A 27469-nucleotide genomic window follows, 5' to 3' on the forward strand; every position below is an offset into this window, starting at 1 on the left:
GATTTCATGTCAAATACAGTCACATTCAGCCTAGGATAAGGTCAGCACAGAAGACATGAAAACCTATAGCATAAACCTACTAATCACAGTTAACAGTAAGATTTTAACTTTGTATTCAATTCTTTTCAGCAGGAATATTTTCAACAATAAAACTACCTCCAAACTGGAAATTGTGTATCTCTTCTCAGTAATGCTATGTCCTAATGTTTTATCAGCAAAAGTCACTTAAGGAAAAAAGACAAAATGTGAGACAAGACCAATGCTTTAAAGCTAGAAAGATTCTGCAATAAACTGAGAAGGGGCTATATACCAGAAGAGGGGTTTAAAAAGATGGCTTTGCTTTTTATGCAAAGGAGGAGGCTGACAAGCTAGCACAGTAAGAGGATCCAAAGCTCACCTCATCTCATAAATAAAACTAGATTAACAGTCACATCTGCGTAAATAATCCAGAAAACTACCTGGAGACTGGTAAAAAGCTAGCTTTGTTATTCATAACTCATATTTTCTTAAAAACCTATTAAAAACTCTACTTTCAGTAACTAAATAATGCAAACTGCTTCCCTAAGAAGAGGGAATAGCTTCCCTGGCTGTCTTTCTGCACAGATCTTATTCTGAAGCACTATACAGAAGGATAAAAGTGTATGTTAGGGAAATCACATGGAGCCCAGTTTGCATACAGTCCGAAGTTCTTAAACTCCCTCCATCTTTTTTTTTTTTTTTTTTTTTTTTTTTTTTTTTTTTTTTTTTTTAAAGATTTTATTTATTTTTTATTTATTTGGCAGACAGAGATCATAAGTAGGCAGAGAGGCAGGCAGAAAGAGAGAGAGGAGGAAGCAGGCTCCCTGCTAAGCAGAGAGCCCGATGCGGGGCTCGATCCCAAGACCCTGGGATCATGACCCGAGCCGAAGGCAGAGGCTTTAACCCACTGAGCCACCCAGGTGCCCCAACTCCCTCCATCTTAATTTAAACAACTCCGAACTCACTCAAGCAAATCATTTTCTGAAATCCAACCACTGGAATTATGCTGAAAATAGAGATTTTTGCTAATACACTTTCATCAAAATGTTACATTTCTATCTTCATAGTTATAACGTTAAAAAAAAAAATGAACCGTATGCTAAAAACTGCTTCTGAGTTAGCTGTTAATGACAATCTAGCACACAACCAACACAATTAAGAATCGCAAAAGACTAAGACGTGCTTGTATACTGTAGCAAACATCACAGACTGACTATCAAAAAGCCTTTCAGAACTCTTCCTGCCTTTCTCTCTTAAAGACCCTAGGGAAAAAAAAAAAAAGACTTTATTTCAAATAGCTTCAGTTAGGGATGGCCATCAACACGGTTCTGGGCAGGGAGGAATGTCCTTTACAAATATGAAGGTAAGGACTTCGAAGGACAAAGCCCCTTTACCTCTTTCTCCTTTTTTCTGCCTGAATGTGGATGGAAGATCCAGAGATGTTAAAGTCCCCTTAACCACAAGACAATAAATATGAACACAAAGGTCTACACGCAGACTACATGGGGAGATAAAAGCAATCAGGATCCCTGAGTCAACAAATTTGGTTTGAGTCAACAAATTTGGTTTAGACTGCCCACCACTGGATTTCTTATTGCATCAGATACATAAAAGCTATCATATTAAGCTCTTAGAGTAGGGTTTTCTATTAGCGCAGCTGAATGTACTTGCAGGGGAGACAAATAGAAAATTCTCACATCAAAATCAAATTAAGAGGTATGAAGAAAATCCTTAACAAGTCCTCAACCTAAAAAGAACCTCAATGATAAGCTTGAATTTTTGTTTTCTTTACCTAAAGAAGACAACTAACACAAAACCATACCACCGGCCCCCCGCCCCACCAAAAAATGCATGTGGGGTGGTGTATTTGACAGCAGAGGAAACTCCAGATTCTAATGCCGAATGAAGTGAGAGAAGACTGGGGCAGAGAGAAGGGTATGGGTGTAATACCAGATAATGAGGGTCCAATAGGCTTTACCTAACATCTCCTACATGTCAATTTCAACTGTCAGTGCCAAAAGTAAAGTTCATTTATTGGGCAGAGGAAACTCCAATTCAGTTTAAGTCTGAGCCTTCAAACTTGGGAAGCTTTTCTCCAGGTCATCAGCAAGAGTTTTATCAACTTCATGTAGAATTTTGAGAAAGTCTTCTATCTGTGAGTCAAACAAAGAGCCAAATAAAACACATAGAAGAAAATGTGGTTTTAAAATACCAGCTGTTGACTATAAAAATGTTCTACCTACGGTCTCTAAAGAATCCAGAGGAAAAGAAATGTTGACAGATCCCCAGATGACAATAATACTGATTCCCAGGTAGTCCCCTGAAACATCAAAGTGACTAGCCCTTACCATTTAATCTTGAACTACGATTTATACTCCCACTGCTTCCCCTTTAGCGTCCATTACTGAGTTTTATTACCCTACTCCTTGCTGACATGGCTTCTCACTCCCACATTCCATACTTCATTTTCCTAAAAAAGTTCCTATTTTAAAACTGTCTCTAATGGTAGCAAATGTAATGGAATTTGCTGAACCACAAAAACCTACTGTTCATTCTTACCCAAGAATCTTATCTTTGCTTAATGTATATGCGATTTACTTTATAACAGTAAGAGGTCCAATAAATTCAGTGTTGACTCCTTTCTCTTAAAATTAGAATCACTACTCAGGCTAGTCCCATGAATTACCCCGCTCATCTATCTGAGGAAGGCACTAAGTCATGTGAATTGTATGCACGATCTTTCTTGACAATGGCCTCAGAGAGCAAGCACTTACATAAAAACAATACAATAATCCTCTAAAACTCAGCCACACATACATTTACTCATACTCACCACTGGACTATAAAAAGGAAGAAGGTTTTGAAATGCACAGGAACACTTTTCTTTGCTTAACTGGCCCTCCTTTAGTCCCTGAGCCACCGTCTCCTAAAACAAGCAAAGATTTAATGTTAAAAAAGGAAAATTTCTGAAGCTTTATCTGAATAATAAATACAAATCAGTATATGTAACTCCCCACTGATCCTACGGGCATTTCAAATGTCTCAAGCTGAGCCCAACATCATTCCTCATTATGTAACCCAAACACTGTTCCACTGTAGTCCTTATTTTAGGAAAAGCCACTGCCACCCACCCACCCACCTGGCTACACAAAGCAATAACCTAAGATACAGCCAAGATTTTTCCTCCTCATCTGCTGCTGCTGACCCCTCCTCCTAAGAGTTTAATTCTACTCTATTAAATCGCTCTCATCCCACCTCTTCTTTCCACCAACCCTTCTGCTGTTTGGGGTCTTATTATTTTTCAGATCACTCTTGAAGATTACCACTCATGAGAGCCTGCTGGTTGGTCTGCAGGCCTCCAGCCTCAACTTTAATCCTCTCTCTTGCTTTTGGAGTAATCTTGCTAAACAGATCATCTCACTTGATCCTTAAAACAAAAACCTTCAGTAGCTCCTCAGTCCTCAGGATTAAATCCATATTCCATTAGTATGGCACATAAGAATTTCACAACATATCCCTGGTTTATTCTCAGTCCACCTTCTTTCTATATTCCTGTCACTTAAAAATAAACATCCCTCCAAAACCAAAAAGCATGAACAAAGGTCACTGCAAAAAATGTGAAAAATACTTGCAATGAATATGCAAAAGATATTATTGCCCGAAGAGTTCATGTAAATAATCAAAATAGATAAATTTATAAACTAGGAAACACAGATAATATACAACTATATGGGGGTGATTCCCAGATGGCTCAGTGGATTAAGTGACTGCTTTCAGGCTAGGTCATGATCCCAGGATCCTAGGATTGAGCCCTATGTTGGGCTTCCTGCTCAGCGGGGAATCTGCTTCTCCCTCTCACTCTGCCTTTCCACCCACCCCGGCTCAAGCTCTCTCTCTCTCAAATAAATAAATAAAATCTAAAAGAAAAAAAAAATATATGGAAAGATGTTCAACCTCACTAATAAAAAATACAAATCAAAATAAGGCACAAGGGCGCCTGGGTGGCTCAGTGGGTTAAGCCACTGCCTTCGGCTCAGGTCATGATCTCAGGGTCCTGGGATCGAGTCCCACATCGGGCTCTCTGCTCAGCAGGGAGCCTGCTTCCCTCTCTCTCTCTGCCTGTCTCTCTGTCTACTTGTGATCTCTGTCTGTCAAATAAATAAATAAAATCTTTAAAAAAAAAAATAAGGCACAATTTCTCACCTACTGAACTTTACGTGATATAAAAATTGTAATACCTGATAGTAAGAATCTTGTAAAGCCAACATTTTCACATAAATACATTTGGGCAATATGCACCTACTAAGCCTCAGCCATCTTCACTTGTACAATGCCAAGCCCAGGAATCTAACTTCCAAAAATATACGCTCAAGTAATAACCTCTCTCTAGAAAAAGCAGAATAGTTGACCAAAAAACCAAATTACCAGAATAACAGAAACTTCTTTCAGGAAATATTCTTCTTAAAAAATGCAATGAATGTGCATATATTCTTTGAAGTCATACTGAAATTTTTTTCTAAAATATATGGATAGAAAGCACGCTCAAAGGAAGAATATGCTAACAATCCTGAGAAAACTCAGGAAGAACAGCCCTTAAAACAAGTCTGCAGTAAGTTATGAAAACCAATTTTTTTTTTTGGCAAATTGGGTATTAAACAAACTGACTTTCAATGAAAGGTCTTTCAGTAAATTTAGAGTCTGGAAAAGGGCTTATAACATAATGTTTAGTGAAAAGAGCAGACTATAAAATTCTATATACTGGATTTTAAGTATGTGAAAAACACATATACAAACATACCAAACCATATCAGTTGCCACATTAAGATTATAGAGTGATAACTTTTTTCTTTCTCTATTTCCCCAAATTTATGTAATATTTGAGCAAGAAAGCATAAGCAGGGGGAGCTGCAAAGGAGAGGGGAAGCAGACTCTTGCTGAGCAGGGATCCTGATGCAGGGCTCCATCCCAGGACCTGGAGATCATGACCTGAGCTGAAGGCAGACATTTAACCGAATGAGCCACCCAGCTGCCCCATTATACTACTTTTATGTTAAAAAAATTGGGGCACCTGGGTGGCTCAGTGGGTTAAGCCGCTGCCTTCGGCTCAGGTCATGATCCCAGGTCCTGGGTTCGAGCCCCACATTGGGCTTTCTGCTCAGCAGGGAGCCTGCTTCCTCCTCTCTCTCTGCCTGCCTCTCTGCCTACTTGTGATTTCTGTCAAATAAATAAATAAAATCTTTAAAAAAAAATTATACAGTGATAGTAAAGTTTGGAGCATTAAGCAATCCATACTTTCTTTTGCTGAAGAAACCATCAATACTTCTTTCTTACCTTTGTTAAAATCTGAAAAATATTAGAAAGAAATTCACATGAAATATCCTTTAAGATTTTCAAGTGGAAATCATCTTGGGTTAAATCAGACTTTTGTGTTTCTTCAGTGTTAGAATCTACTGAGTTCTCTGGTTTCTTCTGACAATGTTCCATGTTTTGTAAGACACGAATCAGGCTGTCGATGAGAGGAAGATCTAGTGTACACACAGATCAAGAAGCACAGAATTAGGGAGACAAACCATAAGAGACTCTTAATCTCACAAAACAAACTGAGGGCTGCCGGGGGGAGGGGGGGAGGTGGTAGGTAGAGGATGGTGGGATTATGGATATTGGGGAGGGTATGTGCTATGGTGAGTGCCGTCAAGTGTGTAAACCTGGTGATTCACAAACCTGTACCCCTGGGGCTAATAATACATTATACGTTAATAAAAAAATTAAAAATTTGGGGCGCCTGGGTGGCTCAGTGGGTTAAAGCCTCTGCCTTCGGCTCAGGTCATGATCCCAGGGTCCTGGGATCAAGCCCCGCATCAGGCTATCTGCTCAGCGGAGAGCCTGCTTCCCTTCCTCTCTCTCTGCCTGCCCCTCTGCCTAGTTGTGATCTGTGTCTGTCAAATAAATAAATAAAATATTAAAAAAAAAAAATTAAAAATTTAAACAGGAAAAAAAAAAGAAGCACGTAATTAACCAGTTAAATTTGGTCTTTCCTCCTTTTGTTGACTGATTGATTCATTCAAAAGTACTGAACAACTTATTGGTGGCTAGACAGTTTACTTTAGGTACCAGAGATGATGGCAAACAAGACCTGAGGCCTCAGCCTTCAAGAGGCTCCCATTTTCATACTCTCAAATAAACTAATGAATAGAACAGATCATCTCAGCTTTGACTGAGTTCTACCTATGAAGGAAATTAAAGGGGAATATAATAAAGCCGCCAGTAGGGGAAGCTCTCTGAGGTGCGAACTACAGGAGAGGCATTAATGCCAAGAGCCCAGGAAAACGTTTTAGGCAGAGAGAAGTTAAATGCAAAAATCCCAAAGAGGAAATGGCCTGAGGAACAAAAAAGGCCACTGTGGCTCAAGCCAAGGGAAGCAAGGGGGAAGGAGGGCACGAGACAAGTTTAGACAGCTGAGCAAGAGTCCTATCATGCAGTGCCTTGGAAGCCACAGTGAGAAAGGATTTGAATTTTAAACTTTTTATCATCAACATCTTAAAGCTTTAAAGTTGTGTATTTCTTTAAGTTAAAGTTAAATTTCAAAAACAGTATGATTTCTTAAAAGACTGAATAATCATTTTAATTAGCCTCTAATAAAAACTGAACATAAAAAATAAAACTAAAGCTCAACCTCAAAATATATGTTATAGCATGAACATGTTGAAGGGTATCTCACTTTGATCCAACCACTGATTCTAACCCAACCATTTGTGCATCACAATTACTAATCCAGGAAACAAAATTTTCTGTAGCACTGAACTCAGTATATTGATTTTAAACAATCTAACTTCACTTCCAGATTTACGTCATTTATAGTACATGAAAGTGCCATTTTTTCTTTAATTAAAGAACTAAAAAAACTAGGGAAATCTTGCCCCTTATTTCTCAACTCAATGTCACCTCTTCAAAGCACCCAGCCTGTGGGGCTGCTTTACTACAGTCCCCTAGGATTTATTCCCACTCTCTTCCTTGTGTTGTCACTAACTCTTGACTCTAACTCTCAGTTCTTTACTCCCTGATGTCCTTGTAGGTCACATCAATTTACACTACACCATTCTTCTCACCCCCAGCCCGAACTCTGCAAAACCCTTATCCAAGGCTTAGGGCAGGATGACAGGTGACAGCTATTTAGTGGCTTCGAGTTCAAAGAGCATCTTTTCACTCTCTCCCCAATCATAAAAATCATACATAAAGTTTCAGGCAGTTGAGGGGTGGGGGAGATAAAATACACCTAGTCCCATAACATCAAGAAAGATATGTTCCTAATATTGCAAATAAAAACTCGTGATTTTCAACAGAAAACATATATATACAAGGAGATAAGAAAGAGCATCCACCACCGGGGTGGGGAAAAAGAGAATATAAGCGACAAAAAACAAATGCCAGCTTAGATCAAATTAGGAGACAGCAGAAACCTCAAAGACAAGGTAAGGGGAAATCATGTCAAAGTAGTGTCAATCAAGCAGAAGGTGCAGGAGGAAGTGACGAAAGGTTGCCCAAGGCTGCACGTCTGAGAAACGGCCAAAAAAGTCCATTTTTTAAGGTAAAGCACATACTCTGAGGTGCAAATCCAGAATCCCCTGTTTGCAAGATCAGGAATGGAATGTGCAAGATAGCAGCCAGAGCTCCCCTGGGGGTTCTACCCCTGGGGGTTCTAAGAAACAGAGGAAGAGGGGGTAAATGAGTAATCCCAGAGACAAGCCATATTTACAGGAGGTAAATGGCAAGGGGAAAGTTAAGACTTAACCGTAGCCATCTGTCACCTGGTAAAAAAGAGCAGGAAAACCCACAGACCCAACTCCTATTAGCCTAGACGACAGCTTCAGCTGCTCTCCTGTGTGAACTCCCTGCAAATGGCTAGTCCAGGAAAAACAAGTCATTCAAAGATGAGTCAGCGAAAGGAAACCAATATAGGAGCAACGCAAAGACACTTAAAAGACAAAAGAAAAGGAACAAGAAAAAAAAAAAGGTGAAGAATACCAAAAGAAGCTGTCATGGGAGCTTACACATATTAAGATAATATTTGGCCGTAAGTTTTAAAACAACATGTAATCAAGCACCAAGCAGACATAGAAGAGCTCAGACTAAGAAATGAACAAAAGGAGAGGAAACCTCAGCTGGCAGAACTCAAGGAAGACGTTAATAGAAAAATTCAAGCCACCGCTGAAATGAAGACAAAGCTGGCAGGGGAGCACAAAGGAGGGAAGACACTGCTCAAAACACAGAAAGGCACAAGGAGGTCAGAAAGACAGAGGGGCAAAACAAAGGGAATGAGAATAAAGCGGGCTATGTTTGTTTTTTTTTGGTGAAGAAAATTAAAATTATGAAAGACTAGAAAAGAGATCCTACAAAAAATTACTGCTCTCGAAGAAAAAACTTAAAAAGATATTTTAAAATATAATTCAGTAATGCCATCCCTGAGACTTGGATTTGTTATTTGAAAGTACCAGAAAAAACTGATAAGGAATTGTTTTTTTTGTTTTTTTTTTTTTTTTTTACTTTTTTTTTTTTTTTTAAGATTTTTTATTTATTTATTTGACAGAGAGATCACAAGTAGACGGAGAGGCAGGCAGAGAGAGAGAGAGAGAGAGAGGGAAGCAGGCCTCCCGCTGAGCAGAGAGCCCGATGCGGGACTCAATCCCAGGACCCTGAGATCATGACCCGAGCCGAAGGCAGCGGCTTAACCCACTGAGCCACCCAGGCGCCCCCTGATAAGGAATTGTTAACAGTGAGATACATTTTCTGTTATTAGATTTTAATGATTTTTTAAAGACTGGAGAGTAGTTATAATTCTATTTTTGGAGCAGTCATAATTATAAAGGTAACCGTTAGACCAAAAATATTCACCTTCCTGAATGTTAGATCTACATAGACAAACCATATATTGGTTTATTTAAATGTAAATATACATAATGGTGCTCCTTAACATTCATTTTTTATTAAAAACTTAATAAAATAGGAATAGATTAATTTCTCCTTAAATGGTAAAATGTAAATAGTAGTATCATGACTAGTGGTGAAACACTAGAATCATTTCCAGTAAAGTCAGGAAAAAGGTAAGGATGTTTTCTACTACCAGAGGCACAAGGCTACCCACTAAGTAAGAGAAAAAAATCAGAGGCAGAAAAATGATATCTAACTTAAGATAAAAGACAAAAAGATGTCTAACTTAAATCCAAAGCAGTATCAGAGAAAATCCACAATTATCACAGAAACAACTATTAAAAATATTAAGAGAACTCAGTAAGGTTACTATGGGGGATGCAAAATTAATATACAGAAATCAATAACCTTCATATATTCCAACAACAATAATTAATGGAAAAAAAGATGTCACAGACAATAGCAACCCAAAAGATATAATAAGTAGGAATAGGCCTAATAGAGATATGCAAGGTCTTTATGAAGAAAATTATAAAATGTTACTAAGAACATAAAATAAGACTTGAACAAATGGAAAAACATGTTCTTAGGCACTATAAATTTAACATGATCATAATAGAAATATCAGGAAGATTTTTGTTTTCATAACCCGTTAATCAAATTCAGTGTTAAAATAAAAATAATGGTCAAAAACATTCTGAAAAATTAGGATGAAAGGGGACTACCATTACTCAACATTAAAACATTTAAAAACTATGCCTATGATACATGAGTAGAGCAACAGAAGGCAATAAAATATACAGGGAAACTCAGGACATAGGAAACTCAGAACATAATAAACTTCAAATCAGTATAGATAAACTGGTTTATTCACTAACTGATGCTAATAAGACAACTGAGTAGCCATCTGGAAAAAAGGTTGAAACCACATGTCACACCTGAATAAATTCTAGATGGATTCTATATTTAATTGTAGTCATTTAAAAAAAATCAATCTGTGAAACACACAGAATAAATTCTAGATAGATTCTATATTTAATTGTAGTCATTTAAAAAAAAATCATTCTGTGAAAGGCATTGTTTAATAGGAAAATATTCATGTTATACTTCTAAATGAGAAAAGTTGCCTAAAAAGCAGGACTTAAAGATATATATGCATATGAGTACACAGTAACGATCTCCGGATAGTGGGATTACAAGTGCTATGGGTCCTTTTATAAACTTTGCAATTTTTTTGTATTAAGCACGTAATATTTTTGTAATCAGGGGAATAAAAGCACTAAGAAAGAAACCAACCAACCACATGAACAATAATCATAAGCCTGGGCTTTAAAATCTGACAGAATAAGAACAGAATTTACTTTAGTGAACTAAAATGGTACTTGCCTTCTTCTATCTTTAGATACTCTTGTTCAGCCCGTGATGCGTAGATAGCAGACAACACTGAATAAACAGAAGCTAGCACTGTTTTCTGTTCTTGAAGTATGATGGGTGGATCGTCAGACTGGCAAAATTCATGGCAGACCAGGTCAAAAAGTAAATTCCAAGTGTCTTTTCCAGTATCAGGACACTGTACTTAATAAAAACGATAAAGCAAATAGTAATCTAACAAGAGCAAACAATTCAAAGAGTAACTCCAGTGGTTCCCCATAAAACACCTTACCAATTGCTTGAATTCCATCGTCCACTGTGGTAAGCAGCTGTAAGATATGCATGTAAACATCGAGCCCTTCTGGATTTTCAGAACTACATACAAAAAGCAAAAGCACTGAATCAACAACTCTATGGGACTGCATCATTCACTGATTCAACAAATACCACTTTGTACTAGTCACTGCCCCAGGTGCTGAGGATAAATCAGGGAACAGGACAAAGTTTCAGTGCTCACCTCAGCTTACATTTCCATGGCAGGGTGGGGAGGCGGGGAGTGGGGAACAGTCAAAATACAAGGAAATATTTTGGAATATAATCAACACACAAGAATGAGAAGTAAAGTTTTTTTGGCCCCATCCCACAAAAGCAACTATGCAGAAACCTTCTAGGTGATACTTCCTCATTCTGGCATACTGGAATAATCAGGATGAAAAACAACTAAAACACTTATATGATGAATGAAAAGTCCACTGCTGCAAGCACCGACAGTAATGACATTCTCAAAACTCCACAACTCCCCTAGCTCCCTCGCTGAGAATACTAAAACGATGTTAAGCATAATTTTTGTGATTAACAGCTTGGATTCCTAGAAATTCACAATCTTAGTTCCTCAAAATGTTAAGTAAAAAACAGTGAACAATAAAAAAGATGGTTCAGCAAATACTTCATAAACTACTATTTTCAGGCACTATGTTAGCAGCTGGGAAAACAGATATGTAAAACACTGTTTCTATCTTCATAAAGTGTATAATCTAAAGTAAAGAAGAGAGGGGCGCCTGGGTGGCTCAGTGGGTTAAGCCTCTGCCTTCGGTTCAGGTCATACTCTCAGGGTCCTGGGATCGAGTTCCGCATCGGGCTCTCTGCTCGGCAGGGAGCCCACTTCCTCCCCTCTCTCTCTCTGCCTGCCTCTCTGCCTACTTGTGATCTCTCTGTGTCAAATAAATAAATACAATCTTTAAAAAAAAAAAAGAAAAAGAGAGAGAGAGCTTCTTTCAAAAATAATTAAAAAAAATAAAGAGAATTAATGGGCAATCATGATAAAGTGATATGAATATAATACTAAGAGAAGTCCAAGGTGCTAGAGGACCACACAGCAAGCAGACTTAATTAAGTTTGGAGAGTCAGGAAGGGTATCCTAAGACAAATGACGTTTAGGCACAGAGCTGCAGTATAAGTGTCTGAGGTAAACGAGCCATGATATGCAAAGGCCTGGAGGTGAAAGAGCTCCATTTCATTGATGAAAGAAATTTCACATGATTAAAACACATAACACAATAAGGATGGAGAACACTAAATCCTTGTGAGCCATGCTTTAAAAAAAAAAAATCTGGACCTCATCCTAAGGAGGCCATGTCTGAAGCATGAAAAGTGAAATGATGACCATGTGCTTTGGAAAGATGGCTCTACAGTCCGGGCTTGGAAGGAGCAGCCTTAATGTAGGGAATTCAGGTGAGAAAATGCCGCAGGTGTCTAGGTGAGAGACAGTGGCGGGGTGATGGCATGGAGAGGATCCTATAAAAGTCAGGAACAAGTTTTGGGAGGTTGACTGGCCAGGAAAAAGAATAGGATAGGGAGGAAAAGTCAGTAATGACTTCCACATCATCTGAATGGGATAATGATTGCATCATTCACTGAGAATGAGAACAGTGAAAAAGGTTTGGAGGAAAGATGGTAAGTTTAATCCTGACTTGGATAAAGGACATAAAATTCACAGACTTTCCTATGCATTATTAAGCACAAAAAAATAAACAACTGACCATTAAGCAGTTCAATTCACAAGGTAATTTTCTAGTGACTAGCAAGAAAGTTTCAATGATCTACATATAATACCTAGTAATCACTCTTGGCAAGACATCAGAGCCCAAAACTCAGTCACTTATCCAAGACTGACTACATACATAAAACAAGAAAACAAATGATGTCTGACAATAACTGAAAAAGCTTAATGTCTGATGGAAAACAAAACGTAAGAAAATCTTTTCTCTTTGACTTAAATTACACAAAATTGCAAAAAATTTTAAGACTGTAACTATAATTAATGCTGGAAAATAGCCTATAGCCAAGTAGTGTTAGAACAGGTACTTTATAACCATTAGGATTTTTTTAAAACAGCAGACACACTGTCATCACAAATGTTAGTAGTAAATCCAACCTGACAAAGACTAACGGGATGTTATTCATCCTGCTGAAAAGAAACTAAAACTTACATCTAAGGGTATTTCTAGCAATTGGATTTTCCCCGGCCATTTTGCACAAAAGCGCCCACTTACCGTACTTGTTTCGCAGCTTCAAGTACACATGGCACAATCTTAAACACTGGCTGCTCTTCAGAATCTTCTTGGGGTGGGTCCAGAGGCTGAACAGCCCCATTTCTAATCCATTCTAACATTAGCTTCTCATCCAAATCAAAAAGCTTGTCTACAACCTCCCCAACTTTGACCAGCAAGTCAACTGCAGACAATAAAATTGATATTGAAATGAGAAACAAAATTTTAAAAGCAGTAAGTTTAGTCAAAATTCCTAAAGCTATTCCAAGAAACCAAATCTTGCCAAAGCATTACTTATTCAGAGGGCAATTTATTCACCTCCTTTGTTTAAATTTGCTTGTCTTTCTTCATTTTTAAATGAGGACTTGTCAGTATCCTGGCAGCTTAAGAAGCAATTTTATGTCTTGAATCGAAATACTTTCTCACCTTAGACTTAACACTTCTTTTATGCAACCTCCAGAAACAGTTACATGGTTTCCTAACAATTAAATATAACCAAAAATTGTTCCTAGATTACATGGTGACTTACCATTTGTTGAACTTGACATAATGAAACAAATGCTATCATAAACAGCTGGATATTCCCGGATTCTTTCAACCCAGACACTGGCCACTTCTGTCTGGGAAAGACAAGTAAGCAACAATCTACAAGATAAACATGAGCTTAGTATCTATGTTTGAAAAACAGTAAAGGAAATTCCAGAATGAAGAATTAACTCTATTGTCCTAGATTCCTGTATGAGTGACTATACAGAATCCATAGAAAGGAAGCATACCGACTTGTTTCCAGAAGAGTAGGAGGGTCTGAATCATACAAACAGTGCAGTAACACCTGTCTATAAAAACAAAAGAAGTTAACGCAATATGTATCTCTTCTCTCGTTTCAACTATCTAGGTAATTTAATTTTTTCAACATTTTCATTTTGAATTAAAGTATATATATAAGAAAGCCTATAGATATAAATTTATACTTAATGACTAATTATCAAGCAAACACATATTTACAAAAAACCGAACAGTACTGTATCTCCATAGCCTTTGTGTGTCCCTTCCAAATCACAATTCTTTTTCCCACCTAGAAATGACTACTACCTGGAATTTTCCTGCAATTGTTTCTTTGCTTTACTCCATAGTTTTATTATTCCATATATTTTGGCTTTGAATTTTATGTGAAAAAATTACACTGTATGTGCTCTTTGTAGTCTTAGTTCTTTTGCTCAACACCATGTCTTTAAGATCTACCCTTGTTTTCCCAAAGTGATCATTCTTTGATTCATTGCTACAGATATTCCACCATATGAATATAAGACAATTTATTTTTCCAGCCTACTGCTGATGGATCTGTGGGTTGATGCTAACTGGAGCCATAACAAGCAATGCTCCTCTAATACATTTTGGCTGATAGACATATGCATGGTTTATCTTACCATATACGTATGAGCGGGACAGTTTGATCACAGCATCTGCATTGCCTGTCTTCCAGTTTAACAAAACAATGCCCAACTTCTCTAAAGTGGCTAAACAAATTTATATCCCATCACCGATGTAAACTGTTCCATATTTATCTTAACATGACTCATTAGATTTTTGATAGGGACCACTAGAGCCCAAATATAATCCTGGATCATTTACTCTGGGAATTACTGAGGAATAAAGACCTTAAACTAGGATCTTAAAGTCACTCCACACACAGAAGAGATAATTACCTCTACTTTAAAGACCCAGGGACTTAAATGCTACAATAAACCCCCACAACCCTAGCTGATAATAACCACCCAGAACACTTTTCTTCATCTATTGTGGGCATAAATTTCTTTGAAATTCTGATTAACAGCCATGAATTCTCTCTACCTAGAGAAAATGAATACCTTTACAAAATTTAGCATATTAATTCCAAGGTGTTCTCAGATCTCTTAAAGTAACTACTTGGGTTTCCACCACTAAAAAACCCTCTGCCTAAAATGTTCCAAGTGAAAAGATGAAAGCCTCTGAATCACGGAGGCAACCTTCTATCTCCTAGTCTATCGATATGCCCTATCCCCTGATGTTAAGTCAAGAATTCTCAGGGTAACCCTGGTCACTAAGTCTAGTTTTTCCAGGCTCTAGTTCTCTGGGCCCTTGGGTTCCCTGACCTTAATTATTTCGGACTCTCGTCAGGGGCCCCATCGCCAAGCTTTGCCCCTCTGGGTCTCATCTTGTCGGGCTTACCACCTACTGATTGTCCTTTTGCTACCAATAAAGAAACAGGCCTTAATCCTCAATCACACCCATAAAACCATGAAAGCCCCTAGCTACCATTAATAAGCAATGAAGTTCCTGGAGACTATTCATCAGGAGAAAGGGAGTACTGCATTTTGTAAAATGTTCGTGTATCTCCTATGTATTAGGATTTCCTTAGGGATATGAAATATTAATTTATTTTGTAAAAACATAATTCTTATGTGGTAAAACTTACCCAAGATTTTTATCACTGCTGATGGACATACATATCTCCTGGAAACAGGCCATATTACCTAATATTCCCACACAGATTTCCTGCGAAATCAAATGTCACAGGTCATAGGTCACAGTGTCTTAAAGATAAAAGACAAATACAAAAATAACAACTTGAAAAAAACTTTCACTGGGTCAGTATGGGGGAAGAAGAGAAGAGAAGAAAGTATGGAAGAAGAAATCTTATGGATGAACTCAGTCTTAAATGGTTAAATGGTTAGTAGGATTCAGACATGCAAAGAAGAAAGACATCTGGGTAAGTGGAAAAATATCAGCAAAGGCAGGAAGGGAATAATGCACACGGCTAATGCACTGAACCCTGAAGAGAGCAGCCTGGCTATTGCACAAAATTGGGAGAATAGCACAAGATAAACACAGCAGGTAAAAAGGATCAGGACTAAGGGCCCTGAATGCCATGTTGAAAAGATTACATTTACTCTAGGAGGCTATGTGCATCTATAAAGATCTTTACACTGCAATATTATTTTAGGAAGATTTTGTCAGCAGCAAAATGCATTGTGCATTATAGTGGAAATGTTAAAGGAAGTTAATAACCTCAGTAGTAACAGCTGATGTTTACTTAGCACGTAGTAGGCCCAGGGACTACTCCAAGCACTTTCCATATATTATTATTCATGTAATAATTTATGAGGCAGGTACTGTTATCATCCCCATTTTTCAGATGAGGGGGAACTAAAGCACAGAGCAGTTAAACAACCTTCCAGGAATTCCAACAAGGCAAGAGCAGAGCTCCAGAGCCCAGCATCGAACACTATGCCGCAAGGCATCTCAGGAGTCAAGGTACACGGAGATGAGGGTGCTGACAGCAGGCAAGGGAAGGGAGGAAGCTGAGGAAGACTCGAGGTGAAAGCAAAAGAATGTGATGGCAGGCAACAGGAGTTCTCACTCCTAGGTTTCAAGTTTCTTCATCTTTCTAGTCAGAGTTACTGGTCCCACTGACAGGAAAATGGGAAAAGAAAGTGTAGGAAAGGACACAGTGAGCTCAGGTAGGCAGTTAGTTTCCAAACTTGCTGGAACGTAAGACTCATTTGGACAGGGTACATGTTAAAAATACACATTTCTGGGGCGCCTGGGTGGCTCAGTGGGTTAAGCCTCTGCCTTAGGCTCAGGTCATGATCTCAGGGTACTGGGATCGAGCCCTGCATCGGGCTCCCTGCTCGGCGGGGAGCCTGCTTTCCTCTCTCTCTCTCTCTCTGCCTGCCTATCTACCTACTTGTGGTCTCTGTCAAATAAATAAAATCTTTAAAAAAAAAAAATACACATTTCTGAGTGCCATCTCAGAGCTACTATATCAGAATATCCAGGGTAGGGCCTGGGAGGCTACTGTTTACCAACAGTAAACAGTCATTTTTTTTTTTTTTTTTTTAAGATTTTATTTATTTGACCGAGAGAGATCACAAGCAGGCAGAGAGGCAAGCAGAGAGAGAGAGAGAGGAGGAAGCAGGCTCCCCGCGGCTGGGAAAGCCCGATGCGGGACTCGATCCCAGGACCCTGAGATCATGACCTGAGCCGAAGGCAGAGGCTCAACCACTGAGCCACCCAGGTGCCCCTAAACAGTCGAGGCGCCCCGAGAATGAAGGTTTGTTTGTTTGTTTGTTTTTTTAAAGATTTTATTTATTTATTTGACAGGCAGAGATTACAAGTAGGCAGAGAGGCAGGCAGAGAGAGAGAAGGAAGCAGGCTCCCTGCCGTGCAGAGAGCCCGATGCGGGGCTCGATCCCAGGACCCTGAGATCATGACCTGAGCCAAAGGCAGAGGCTTTAACCCACTGAGCCACCCAGGTGCCCCAAGAATGAAGGTTTTTAAGCAATGGAGGATTTTATGAATAAAAAAGAGCAATCAACAGAAACAGGAAGTCCGGGCAACGTTCCCTGTTCTGCCACACACTAGGAACATAACTTTGGTTACGCCTGTTTCCACAGCGGTTAAACGAAAGTATTGATCTCCCTGGTCCAACCCACTCTAATAATTTTAAACAGCACATTATCAAGTGCCAGGCAATGTTCAATAAAAATCTGCAGACTGGGGCACCTGGGTGGCTCAGTGGGTTAAAGCCTCTGCCTTCGGCTCAGGTCATGGTCCCAGTGTCCTGGGATCGAGCCCCACATCAGGCTCTGTGCTCTGCAGGGAGCCTGCTTCCTCCTCTCTCTCTATCTGTCTGCCTCTCTGCCTACTTGTGATCTCTGTCTGTCAAATAAATAAATAAAATCTTTAAAAAAAAAAAAAAAAAATCTGCAGACTGATTTGTGGCCAGCAAGAAAATGAAAGTGAGAAAAATGAAAGACTATCAAGTACTATCTGCTGTTACAGCTTCAAAGAGGAAGCTTTAAAAGTGTACATACTTACTCTTAATCGAGGACATTTGGATTTGGCCAATACTCCCATAAATATGTCAGGAGCATTAAATTCTTGGAGAAATAGAGCCACGTCCTGAAAATAAAAAATGAGTATTATTTTGGATGCAGAATAGTCCTTTTTAAACCCCCCAGTTCAGGGAGCCTGGGTGCTCAGTGGGTTAAAGCCTCTGCCTTCGGCTCAGGTCATGATCTCAGGGTCCTGGGATTGAGGCCCGCATCGGGCTCTCTGCTCAGCAGGGAGCCTGCTTCCTCCTCTCTGCCAACTTGTGATCTCTCTCTCTCTCTCTCTGTCAAAAAAAAAAAAAAAAAAAAAAAAAAAAAAAAAAAAAAAAAACTTAAAAAAAAAAAAAAAAAACCAGTTCAGACAACCATTAAAAAAAATTATTCTAGGGGCGCCTGGGTGGCTCAGTGGGTTAAAGCCTCTGCCTTCAGCTCAGGTCATGATCTCAGGGTTCTGGGATCGAGCCCCACATCGGACTCTCTGCTCAGCGGGGAGCCTGCTTCACCCCCCACCCCGCCTGCCTCTCTGCCTACTTGTGATCTCTGTCAAATAAATAAATAAAATCTTAAAAAAAATTTTTTTTCTATATATATCTCCTTTCAGGCTCAAGAAAAAAAAAGCCAGATGTTCGGAATTGTATTATTACACAAAAATAATGTCAGAGAGTCTTTGGGCTATCTGGTCCCCAGACAAAGGAACAAATCCATAAACAAATGTAAACTAACTGTGATATTTCAGGAATATCTTCTTTTTTCTGCCTTGAATGCTTTTACCTTAATGATCTTTCTAGCCACCAGGAATGTTAACTCATTCATACACAACTGCTAGTTGCCTGGTAGCCTGCCAGACACTGGGGTGGGGAAAAATATCGAACTCATAATTCCTGTCTTCTAAGACCTTAAAACACAATGCAGGAACAAGTTAAGACCCCTACTGGGTCATGCCCCAAACCAGAACTTGTGCTTTCAAAATTCTCAACAGAAAATTCTGATCACAGTGTTAACTGTGACAGCTTCATATCTCCTTCCTAGAGTTTGCCCAGGCCACAGGGCCCGGGGTCACACCATACAGGTGGATGAACCTGGAGTGGTCATGTGACCCAATCTCGCACAACTCCAAGACCAAATCACTTCGCTGTGGAGATCTCTGTTGTACCGTATTTAAATAAAATGAAGTTTTTGACGGTCTACTGCCTCAGATTTTCACCAAACTTGAAGTGTATATTTGCGATAGCTTAACTTAAAACCAGAAGCTACTTGGCTTAAGTTAAAATGCTCTTCAAAGGGCCCTGGAGGCACCCCAAGGAGAGAGACAGTAATCCTTCATAGTAGCTGAAACCAAGGTAACCTGCATGACTGCTGACTAGAAGAGACATCCTGTAATTATTAAGAGAGCACAATCAGAGAAAAGAGTATTTTCAAACATACACTCCAAACTGAAAGTGACATCATCTGGGCAACTCTTAGGGCATGCAGAGACTGATTTATTTAAATGACAGTAATTGGGGCGCCTGGGTGGCTCAGTGGGTTAAGCCACTGCCTTCGGCTCAGGTCATGATCTCAGGGTGCTGGGATCGAGCCCCGCGTCGGGCTCTCTGCTCAGCGGGGAGCCTGCTTCCTCCTCTCTCTCTGCCTGCCTCTCTGCCTACTTGTGATTTCTCTCTGTCAGATAAATAAATAAAATCTTAAAAAAAATAAAATAAAATAAATGACAGTAATTCCTAAGGCAGCACAGGATTACATAGTCTAACAATACCAACACCAATAACAGAAATAATGGCAATTAACATTTACTGAGGAAGTGGTAAATAACAGGGAAGTGGTTTGGATACTATCTTATTCAATTCTCAAAACATCCCTATAAAGTAGTTATTATAATTAGCCCCATTCCACTAATAAACAGAAGTCTTAAAAGGCTAAGCAACCTGCCCAAGATTACACAATCAGAACAAAGCCAGGAACACAAAACCAGATAATTCTGACTCTTGGCCAGGCTCTTCATCAGCACACCATGCTGCCTCTCCGTATTAGTTGTCACTCAGGCATTCATTCGTTCATTCACTCTTCACCAACTATTTACTGCAAAACCCAAGTGACAGGCACTGTTTGAGGCTCTGGGAGTCACATCAGTGAACAAGCTAGACAAGGTCCCAGTCTCATGGAATGTTTATTCTAGACGGATGAACAAACAATAAACCCATAAAGAACTGATCTGAGTGCTACAAAGAAGAGAGACAAGATAATATGTGCTAGAAGCCAAGATGTGGGGAGGCTACTTCAGATATGTCAAAGAAGGTACCTCAGAAGAGGTGACATTAAGCTTTGAAGAAAAGGAACTTAAATCTATCAGAGGACACAAAGGCTGAATAAGTGTTATGCAACAGAGTGAACAGGTTTCATGAGAGCACAGAAGATACGAATTCTGCCTGGAGTGTCTGGGGAGGCATCACACCGAAGAGGACATTTAGGCTGGGCCATAAAAGGGGAGAAAGATTTTGCTGGCTGGAGGCCATTCCAGGCAGACAGGGACATGAACAAGAGCATGAACACATGAAAATACAGAAAGCACCTGAAGTCTCTGGTCCTGCTCAAACACTAGTGGGAGAAAATAAGGCTGTGATACTGGAAGGACTTTATGACAGTGTTCAGTGGATAGCTCAGTTCTCTAGAGGTGCTTCAAGACCTACCCTAAGAAGGTGAAAAGAAGGCCAAAAACATGACCCTACCTTCCACCAATAATCTTATTCAAACAGCAGCTCTGTTTTACCTATTTCATATTTGAGGATTTCACATTAATATTTCATTTTAAAAATGAGTTCTGGGGGGCGCCTGGGTGGCTCAGTGGGTTAAGCCGCTGCCTTCGGCTCAGGTCGTGATCTCGGGGTCCTGGGATCGAGTCCCACATCGGGCTCTCTGCTCAGCGGGGAGCCTGCTTCCCTCTCTCTCTCTCTGCCTGCCTCTCTCTCTACTTGTGACCTCTGTCTGTCAAATAAATAAAATATTTAAAAATAAAAAAATAAAAATGAGTTCTGGTTCTTTAAAACCAATTTTTTTTAAAATCACAGCTTTTCAATAATTGTAAAACAAGTAGAAGAAAATTTGAAAGATCAACCAACTAAAAAAAATTTTGAAAAAAAGATCAACCAACTTGATCTGACATTTATATATGTATATATATAGGACATTCCACCCAGCAATAGCAAAATACACATTCTCTTTCAGTTAACATGGAAAATTTCAAGATAAATCACATTCTGGGCTACAAAACAAGTTTAAATATATTTTTTTAAAGGATTCAGAGTGTTCACAGACTCCAGTAACAGAAAGGTAACTGAAAAACTCCCAAATACATGACATCTAAACAATGCACTGCTAAATAACTCAACAGCTAAAGAAGAATGAAAGGAAAATTAGAACTAAACTAAATGAGAGGAAACCCAACATATCAAAGGAAACCCAAAATATACTGCTAAAGCAATAGAGGAAAATTTATAGTGTTATATGCCTATACTAAAAAAACAGCAAATTAAACCAGAGTGAATAGGAGGAAAATAATGAGATCAAAACGAAAATCAATGAAATAGAAAACAGTAAAGCCACAGAGAAAATCAATAAAACAAAGGCTGGTTCTTTATGAAGATCAATAAACTAAACTTCTAGCCAGAATGATGAGGAAAAAAGAAGACACAAATTACTAATATCAGGAAGGAGAGAGGTGCTATTACTATAGACTCTACAGATATGAAAGGACAATAATATAATATTATGAAGAACTTTATGCCAATAAATTTAACAACTTAGACAAAATAGGTAAATTCCCTGAAGAACATAAACTACCAAAGTAACCTGAATGGCCTTATACCTATTAAAGGAATTCATCCTTTAATACCTTATACCTATCAAAGGAATTGAATTTATTATCTTTTGCACAATATACTAAAAACCATTAAAGGGTGAATTTTATGGTAGGAAGTTATACCTCAACAAAACTATTATTTCTTAAAACTAATAAATATATAAAACTAGGGGCGCCTGGGTGGCTCAGTGGGTTAAAGCCTCTGCCTTCGGCTCAGGTCATGATCCCGGGGTCCTGAGATCGAGCCCCGCATTGGGCTCTCTGCTCGGCGGGGAGCCTGCTTCCCTCTCTCTCTCTGCCTGCCTCTCTGCCTGCTTGTGATCTCTGTCTGTCAAATAAATAAATAAAATCTTAAAAAAAAAAAAAAATATATATATATATATATATATATATAAAACTAAAAGTAAACAAGTAAAAAACAAAAAAATCTTCCCAAAAAGAAAACTCCAAGTTCAGATGGCCTCACTGGTGAATTCCACCAAATAGTTAAGGAAGAAATACTATTAATTCTGCACAAACTCTTCCTGAAAAACGAAGAGGGACAATTTCCCAATCAATGAGGACAGCATTACCCTGGTATCAAACCAGACAATGACAAGAAAATGAATTATCTCTCTTGAAATTAGATAAAATTTCTAAACAAGATTTTAGCACCTTGAAAATCAATCAACTTAGTTGATCATATTAACAAAATAAAAAGAAAACCACATGATCATCTCAAATGACTTAGCAAAAGCATGACAAAATACAAAGTCCGTTCCTGATAGACTCTAGGCATACTAGAGACAGAGGGGACTTTCTCAATCTGCAATTACATCATATTAACGGTGGAAGACCAGATGTTCTGCCCTCAATTAAGAACAAGAGGATGCCCCCCTTACTGCTTTTCTAAACAACATTATACTGGAGAGAGCAAATGTGCAAGAAAAAGAAATAAAAGCAATTCAATTGAAAAAGTAGTAAAACTTTTTCTTCATAAATCAAATACAGCTACAGGATATAAAATATACAAAAATCAACTGTATTTCTACATACTAGCAATGAACAGATATTGAAGTTTTTAAAAATGCTGTTTATGGGCACCTGAGTGGCATAGTTGGTTAAGCAACTGCCTTCAGCTCAAGTCATGATCCTGGAGTCCCTGGATCAAGTCCCACATCAGGCTCCCGGCTCAGCGGGGTATCTGCTTCTCACTCTGACCCTCTCCCTTCTCCCTTCCCGCTCTCTCTCTGTCTCTCTCAAATAAATAAATAAATCTTTTTTAAAAAGCCATTTCTAATACCATGGAAAAATATGAAATACTTAGGAATAAATCTGACAAAAATGTGAAATACCTATATACTAAAAACTACAAAACTTTGCTGAAACAAATTAGAGAGGACCTTAATAAATGGAAAGATATATCTTGTTCAATTTTATCAATTCTTTCCCCAAATGATCTACAAATTCGACTCAATCTCAGTTAAAATCCTAGTAGGCATTTTGAAGAAAGTGTCAACTCGATTTTAAAATTAATACGGAAATACAAAGAATCCAGGACAACCAAAACAACTCTGAGAAATAACAAAGTTGGAAGATTAACACAGCCCAATTTCAAGATTTCTTATAAATGTACGGTTATTAATACAATCATAAAGATGCACAAATAGGTTAACGGAACAAAACAGAATCCAGAAATAGGCTCACATGTACAGATAAGTGATTTCTGACAAAGGTACAAAGGCAATTCAGTGAAGAAAGGGCGGTCTTTTTAAAAAATGAGGTTGAAGAACTGGGCATCCATATGCAGAAGAAGTGAACTTCAATTCATACCTTGTATCACACACAAATATTAACTCAAAATGGGTCATAGACCTACCAGTAAAACTTAAAATTATAAAACTTACAGAAAAAAAAACACACACACACACACAATTAAAAAGTGGACAAAAATCTGAACAGGCACACACACACACAAAAGATATATAGATTGCAAATAAACACATAAAAATATGGTCAACAATGTTAGTAATTAGGGAAATTCGAATTACAATTTCAATGAGAATCACTACACCTTATTAGTATAACTAAAATGAAAGGTCTGACCATACCAAGTGTTGACAAGGATGAGGAGAAACTAGACCTCTATCTCATACAATGCTGACGGTAATGTAAAAAGTAAAAATCACTTTGGAAAATAAACAATTTTTTACACAACCTACAAGAAACACAATTTAGATTACTTCTTAAAAAGTTAAACATACACCCACCATATGACCCATAATACTCTAGGTATTTACTGGAGAAAAAGAAACATGTAAGTCTGTATATAATTACACACAAAAATTCAGTGTTAACTTTAATAAACCATGAACAACTCAAATATCCACCAACAGAGGAATAAATGAATTATGACATACACATGTAATGAAGTATCACTCAGCAATAAAAAAAAATAAACTACTGACAGACACAACTGGCATGAATCTTAAAACAATGATGCTGAGGGGCTCCTGGGTGGCTCAGTGGGTTAAGCCGCTGCCTTCGGCTCAGGTCATGATCTCAGGGTCCTGGGATCGAGCCCCGCATCAGGCTCTCTGCTCAGCAGGGAGCCTGCTTCCTCCTCTCTCTCTGCCTGCCTCTCTGCCTGCTTGTGCTCTCTCTCTGTCAAATAAATAAATAAATAAATCTTAAAAAAAAAAAAAAAAAAAAAAAAAAACAATGATGCTGAGTCAAAGAGGCAGACCTCTCCAAAAAAAGAATATGATCTCATTTATACAAAACTAGACAGTGCAAACTACTCCGAAGTGGAAGAAGGACAACCCAGTGGCTGCCTAGCAAGGTGGAGGCCGGGAGGGGCAAGAGGAAGGCATTATGAAGGGGCATAAGGAAACTTTTGAGAGAGATGTTCTCTTTCTTGATTACAGTGATGGCTTCATGTGCATATACACACATAAAGTTTTTCAAATTGTGCACTTTAAATAGGCGTCGTTTCTGCACATCAATTACATCTCAAGAATACAGCTTTTTTGGTGCCAATTCTACCTCAATAAAGCCATCTCAAAAAAAACAGCCGAAGCCAATGAATAGCCATGGACAATTTGTAAGACAGAAGAAAAGGACACAATTTATTCTGTGTATTAGGAAAAAGAAATTTCGTGGCAATGTGGAGCACACAAGGGAAGTGAAAGACTAAAATAAGGATTTTAATCAGGAAACTACTGCCAACAGTCCAAGTAATTAAGTGAGAGATTACGTATGTCAATCTCTTTTCATGTCTTTTCTTATCTGTAAAATAAAGGTCCTACCTATATCACAAGGTTATTGTGAAAAGCAAATAGAATAATATACACACGAAAATGATGTTGAGCTACAGAATACAATACAAATGCTAAAATACTATTTTGTAATTATAGACACATGGGTCCTTCTTGTCTCCTTCTAATTTAATCGGGGTCATCAGTGGTCTCCTAACTTCTACCCTGCTCTCAAACACAAGGTCAGCATTCTGTTTAGGCATCAGAACTTTCCCGGGCTACGAGCATTCTTGCATTCATGAGAACTATATATTTAGACCAAATCTAATGACAGCTCAGATCCTCTAGCTTCAGAAACAAAAGTTTAGCATTTAAGCTCACTCCCTATACCCCTTTGAGTGATTACAAACACTAAAGTATTTTCCCAGAGACTTAAGGACTGAAACTGAAGGAAAAAAAGAAAAAAAATCCATTCACTACCTCCTTACCCAAAAGTCTTCTCAGTTTCGTTTCCAACCCCATACCTCATCCATTGACATATCCCATACTCTGCAAATTTCATTCTCCATTTCTTCATCGAGCTCCATCTGCTGTTCCTCATCATCTGAGCTGGATTTGGTGTTTTCAGGGTTAACGATCTTCAACAGAAAGGAAGAAAAGTGATGATAAAAGCAGTCCACAGGGGCGCCTGGGTGGCTCAGTGGGTTAAGCCGCTGCCTTCGGCTCAGGTCATGATCTCAGGGTCCTGGGATAGAGTCCCACATCGGGAGCCTGCTTCCCTTCCTCTCTCTCTGCCTGCCTCTCTGCCTACTTGTGATCTCTCTCTGTCAAATAAATAAATAAAATCTTTAAAAAAAAAAAAAAGCAGTCCACAGTACTCATCACGTAATATTATTCCAAATCATTCACAAGTCACAAAGACACTGACCTCAAAGTATCCTCTCTTGCAGAAACCTTGTTTAAAAAAATTACTACCCTGGGTAGATCTATTCACTCACATTCATGGAGTAAACACTGTTATTAGGCACTGAGGTTGAAATACAGAGGCAAATAAATTTAACCCCTTGCTTGCAAGCAGTTTAGGATCTAGAGAGGAAAAGATATGTAAGCTAATTATCACAAAAGAAAAGACTAAGTGATTCAAATAAATTGTGGACAGAGTCCTGAAAGCAAAAGCCATGGGTCAATGACCTATGCCTGGAGAAGGTGGGCAAACTTCTCCTAGGAGGGAATCTTCAAGCTAAATCTTTGAGGGAGAATAGGAGTTTGTCATGTGAAGAAGGGGAGAAGAATATACCTAAGAAAGTGCAAGAGTTCAGAGTTAACAAACTGCCTAGTAATGACTGGGGAATGGTGTGTAGTTGCTGCGTGTGTCCTGAGCAGATGAGGCTGGGGAGGTTGTAGGGAGCCCTGGATTCCAAGCTAAGAAATAAGCATTTTTCTCCTGCAGGCAAAGAGGACCAAAATAAGTTCCCACAGACAGTTTGCTTTTTTTTGGTTGGTTTGTTTTTTAAGGACGATTATTCCGGTAGATGCACTGGAGAGAACAGATCTAAAGTCAGGCAGTCCGTGAAAGGAGGGAGAAGAAAGTTCACATTTATTGAGAGCTTCTATAAGCCAAACACCATGGTAAGCACTCTATGCCCCTTGTAATCTTATCTAACCTACACAATAAACCTATATACAATAATAGAGGTATTTTCGTCGCAGTTTTTTGAAACTGAGAAAGAAATAGAGACTCTGTGAGGTTAGGTGACTTGCCCAAAGCAGGTGATGAAGCCACGCTTTCGGTTATCAGAGCTGCAGGGCTCCAAATCACCATTTACTTTACTACAACAAAAGTCCACGAAATATATTAGGCCCTGAGCTTCGGAAACGACAGTGGGAATGGGGAGCAAAAAGCCGAACAATGTCACGGTCAGACATTTTCGGAGAATATGCAAAAGTAAAATATTTTAACTGTAAGCATTCCCTCATCCCTGCCACTCTACCTCCCCTCCCTTTGTGTTGAGGGGTACCGGGAAGTGGCTCCCCGCAGTTTAGGGAGTCCGTGGAGGCGGCCAGGACGCTAAGTGCGACGCCTTGAGAAGAGTCGTCGCGGAGGGGTGCTGTAAGGGGCTCCCAGAGGCGGGACCAGGGGGCTGGGGCAATGTGGGGGAGCCCACGCGGGGCGCGACATTCCCCACCTGGATGAGCCTGCTGAGGACGCCGAAGAGCCAGTGTTTGCTGTAGACGGTGCTTCCTATGCAGTCTCCCCCGGCCCCCTCCTCCTCGTCCTGGTCCGGACTCGGTAGAGGCGGCGAAGGATTGCGATCCATAATTTTGCCTCCACCCGCTCAAAGAAAACGCGCCGGAAGCCGCCGGAGGAGGCGATAAGCGTTCTGGCGGCAGAGGGGCCAGCGCGCCCGGCGCGGCTCCCTCCACAGCGCCCCCTACTGCCCGGAGCCTTGAGGCCGGAATGCTCCGTTCTGTGCGCCCGCCCACAGACTTAGGATCCCAGACGACTTGATCTCCCCCTACCCGACCCTACCTAGGACCCAAGCACAGCCATATTCATATTTGTTATTTGTCACACTTCTAGGACCAGATAGTCCATCTCCTCGGGGGCTCTTAGCCTGATTGGAAGGGGCAGGGAGTCGGGGA

The 27469-nt window shown here is 39.2% G+C and overlaps 1 protein-coding gene across 2 annotated transcripts; it reads right to left on the bottom strand.

The window, feature by feature from the left end:
- Positions 1-1942: 1942 nt before the first annotated feature.
- Positions 1943-27179, bottom strand: SAAL1 (serum amyloid A like 1). Of its 2 annotated transcripts, XM_047692849.1 has the most exons (12): positions 27013-27179; positions 25351-25464; positions 17724-17807; positions 15319-15398; positions 13640-13699; positions 13393-13508; positions 12867-13047; positions 10607-10689; positions 10330-10518; positions 5350-5543; positions 2852-2944; positions 1943-2171 (listed from the first exon to the last, which is right to left on the bottom strand). In XM_047692849.1, the coding sequence occupies exons 1-12, from the start codon at positions 27142-27144 to the stop codon at positions 2079-2081; spliced, it is 1419 nt and encodes a 472-aa protein (XP_047548805.1). In that variant the 5' UTR covers positions 27145-27179; the 3' UTR covers positions 1943-2078. The 2 variants fall into 2 exon arrangements, with proteins under 2 accessions (XP_047548805.1, XP_047548806.1); XM_047692850.1 differs by lacking the exon at positions 17724-17807.
- Between the last annotated feature and the right edge of the window lie 290 nt (positions 27180-27469).

The sequence above is a fragment of the Lutra lutra genome, chromosome 10, assembly GCF_902655055.1.
Source record: "Lutra lutra chromosome 10, mLutLut1.2, whole genome shotgun sequence".
Classification (NCBI taxonomy): domain Eukaryota; kingdom Metazoa; phylum Chordata; class Mammalia; order Carnivora; family Mustelidae; genus Lutra; species Lutra lutra.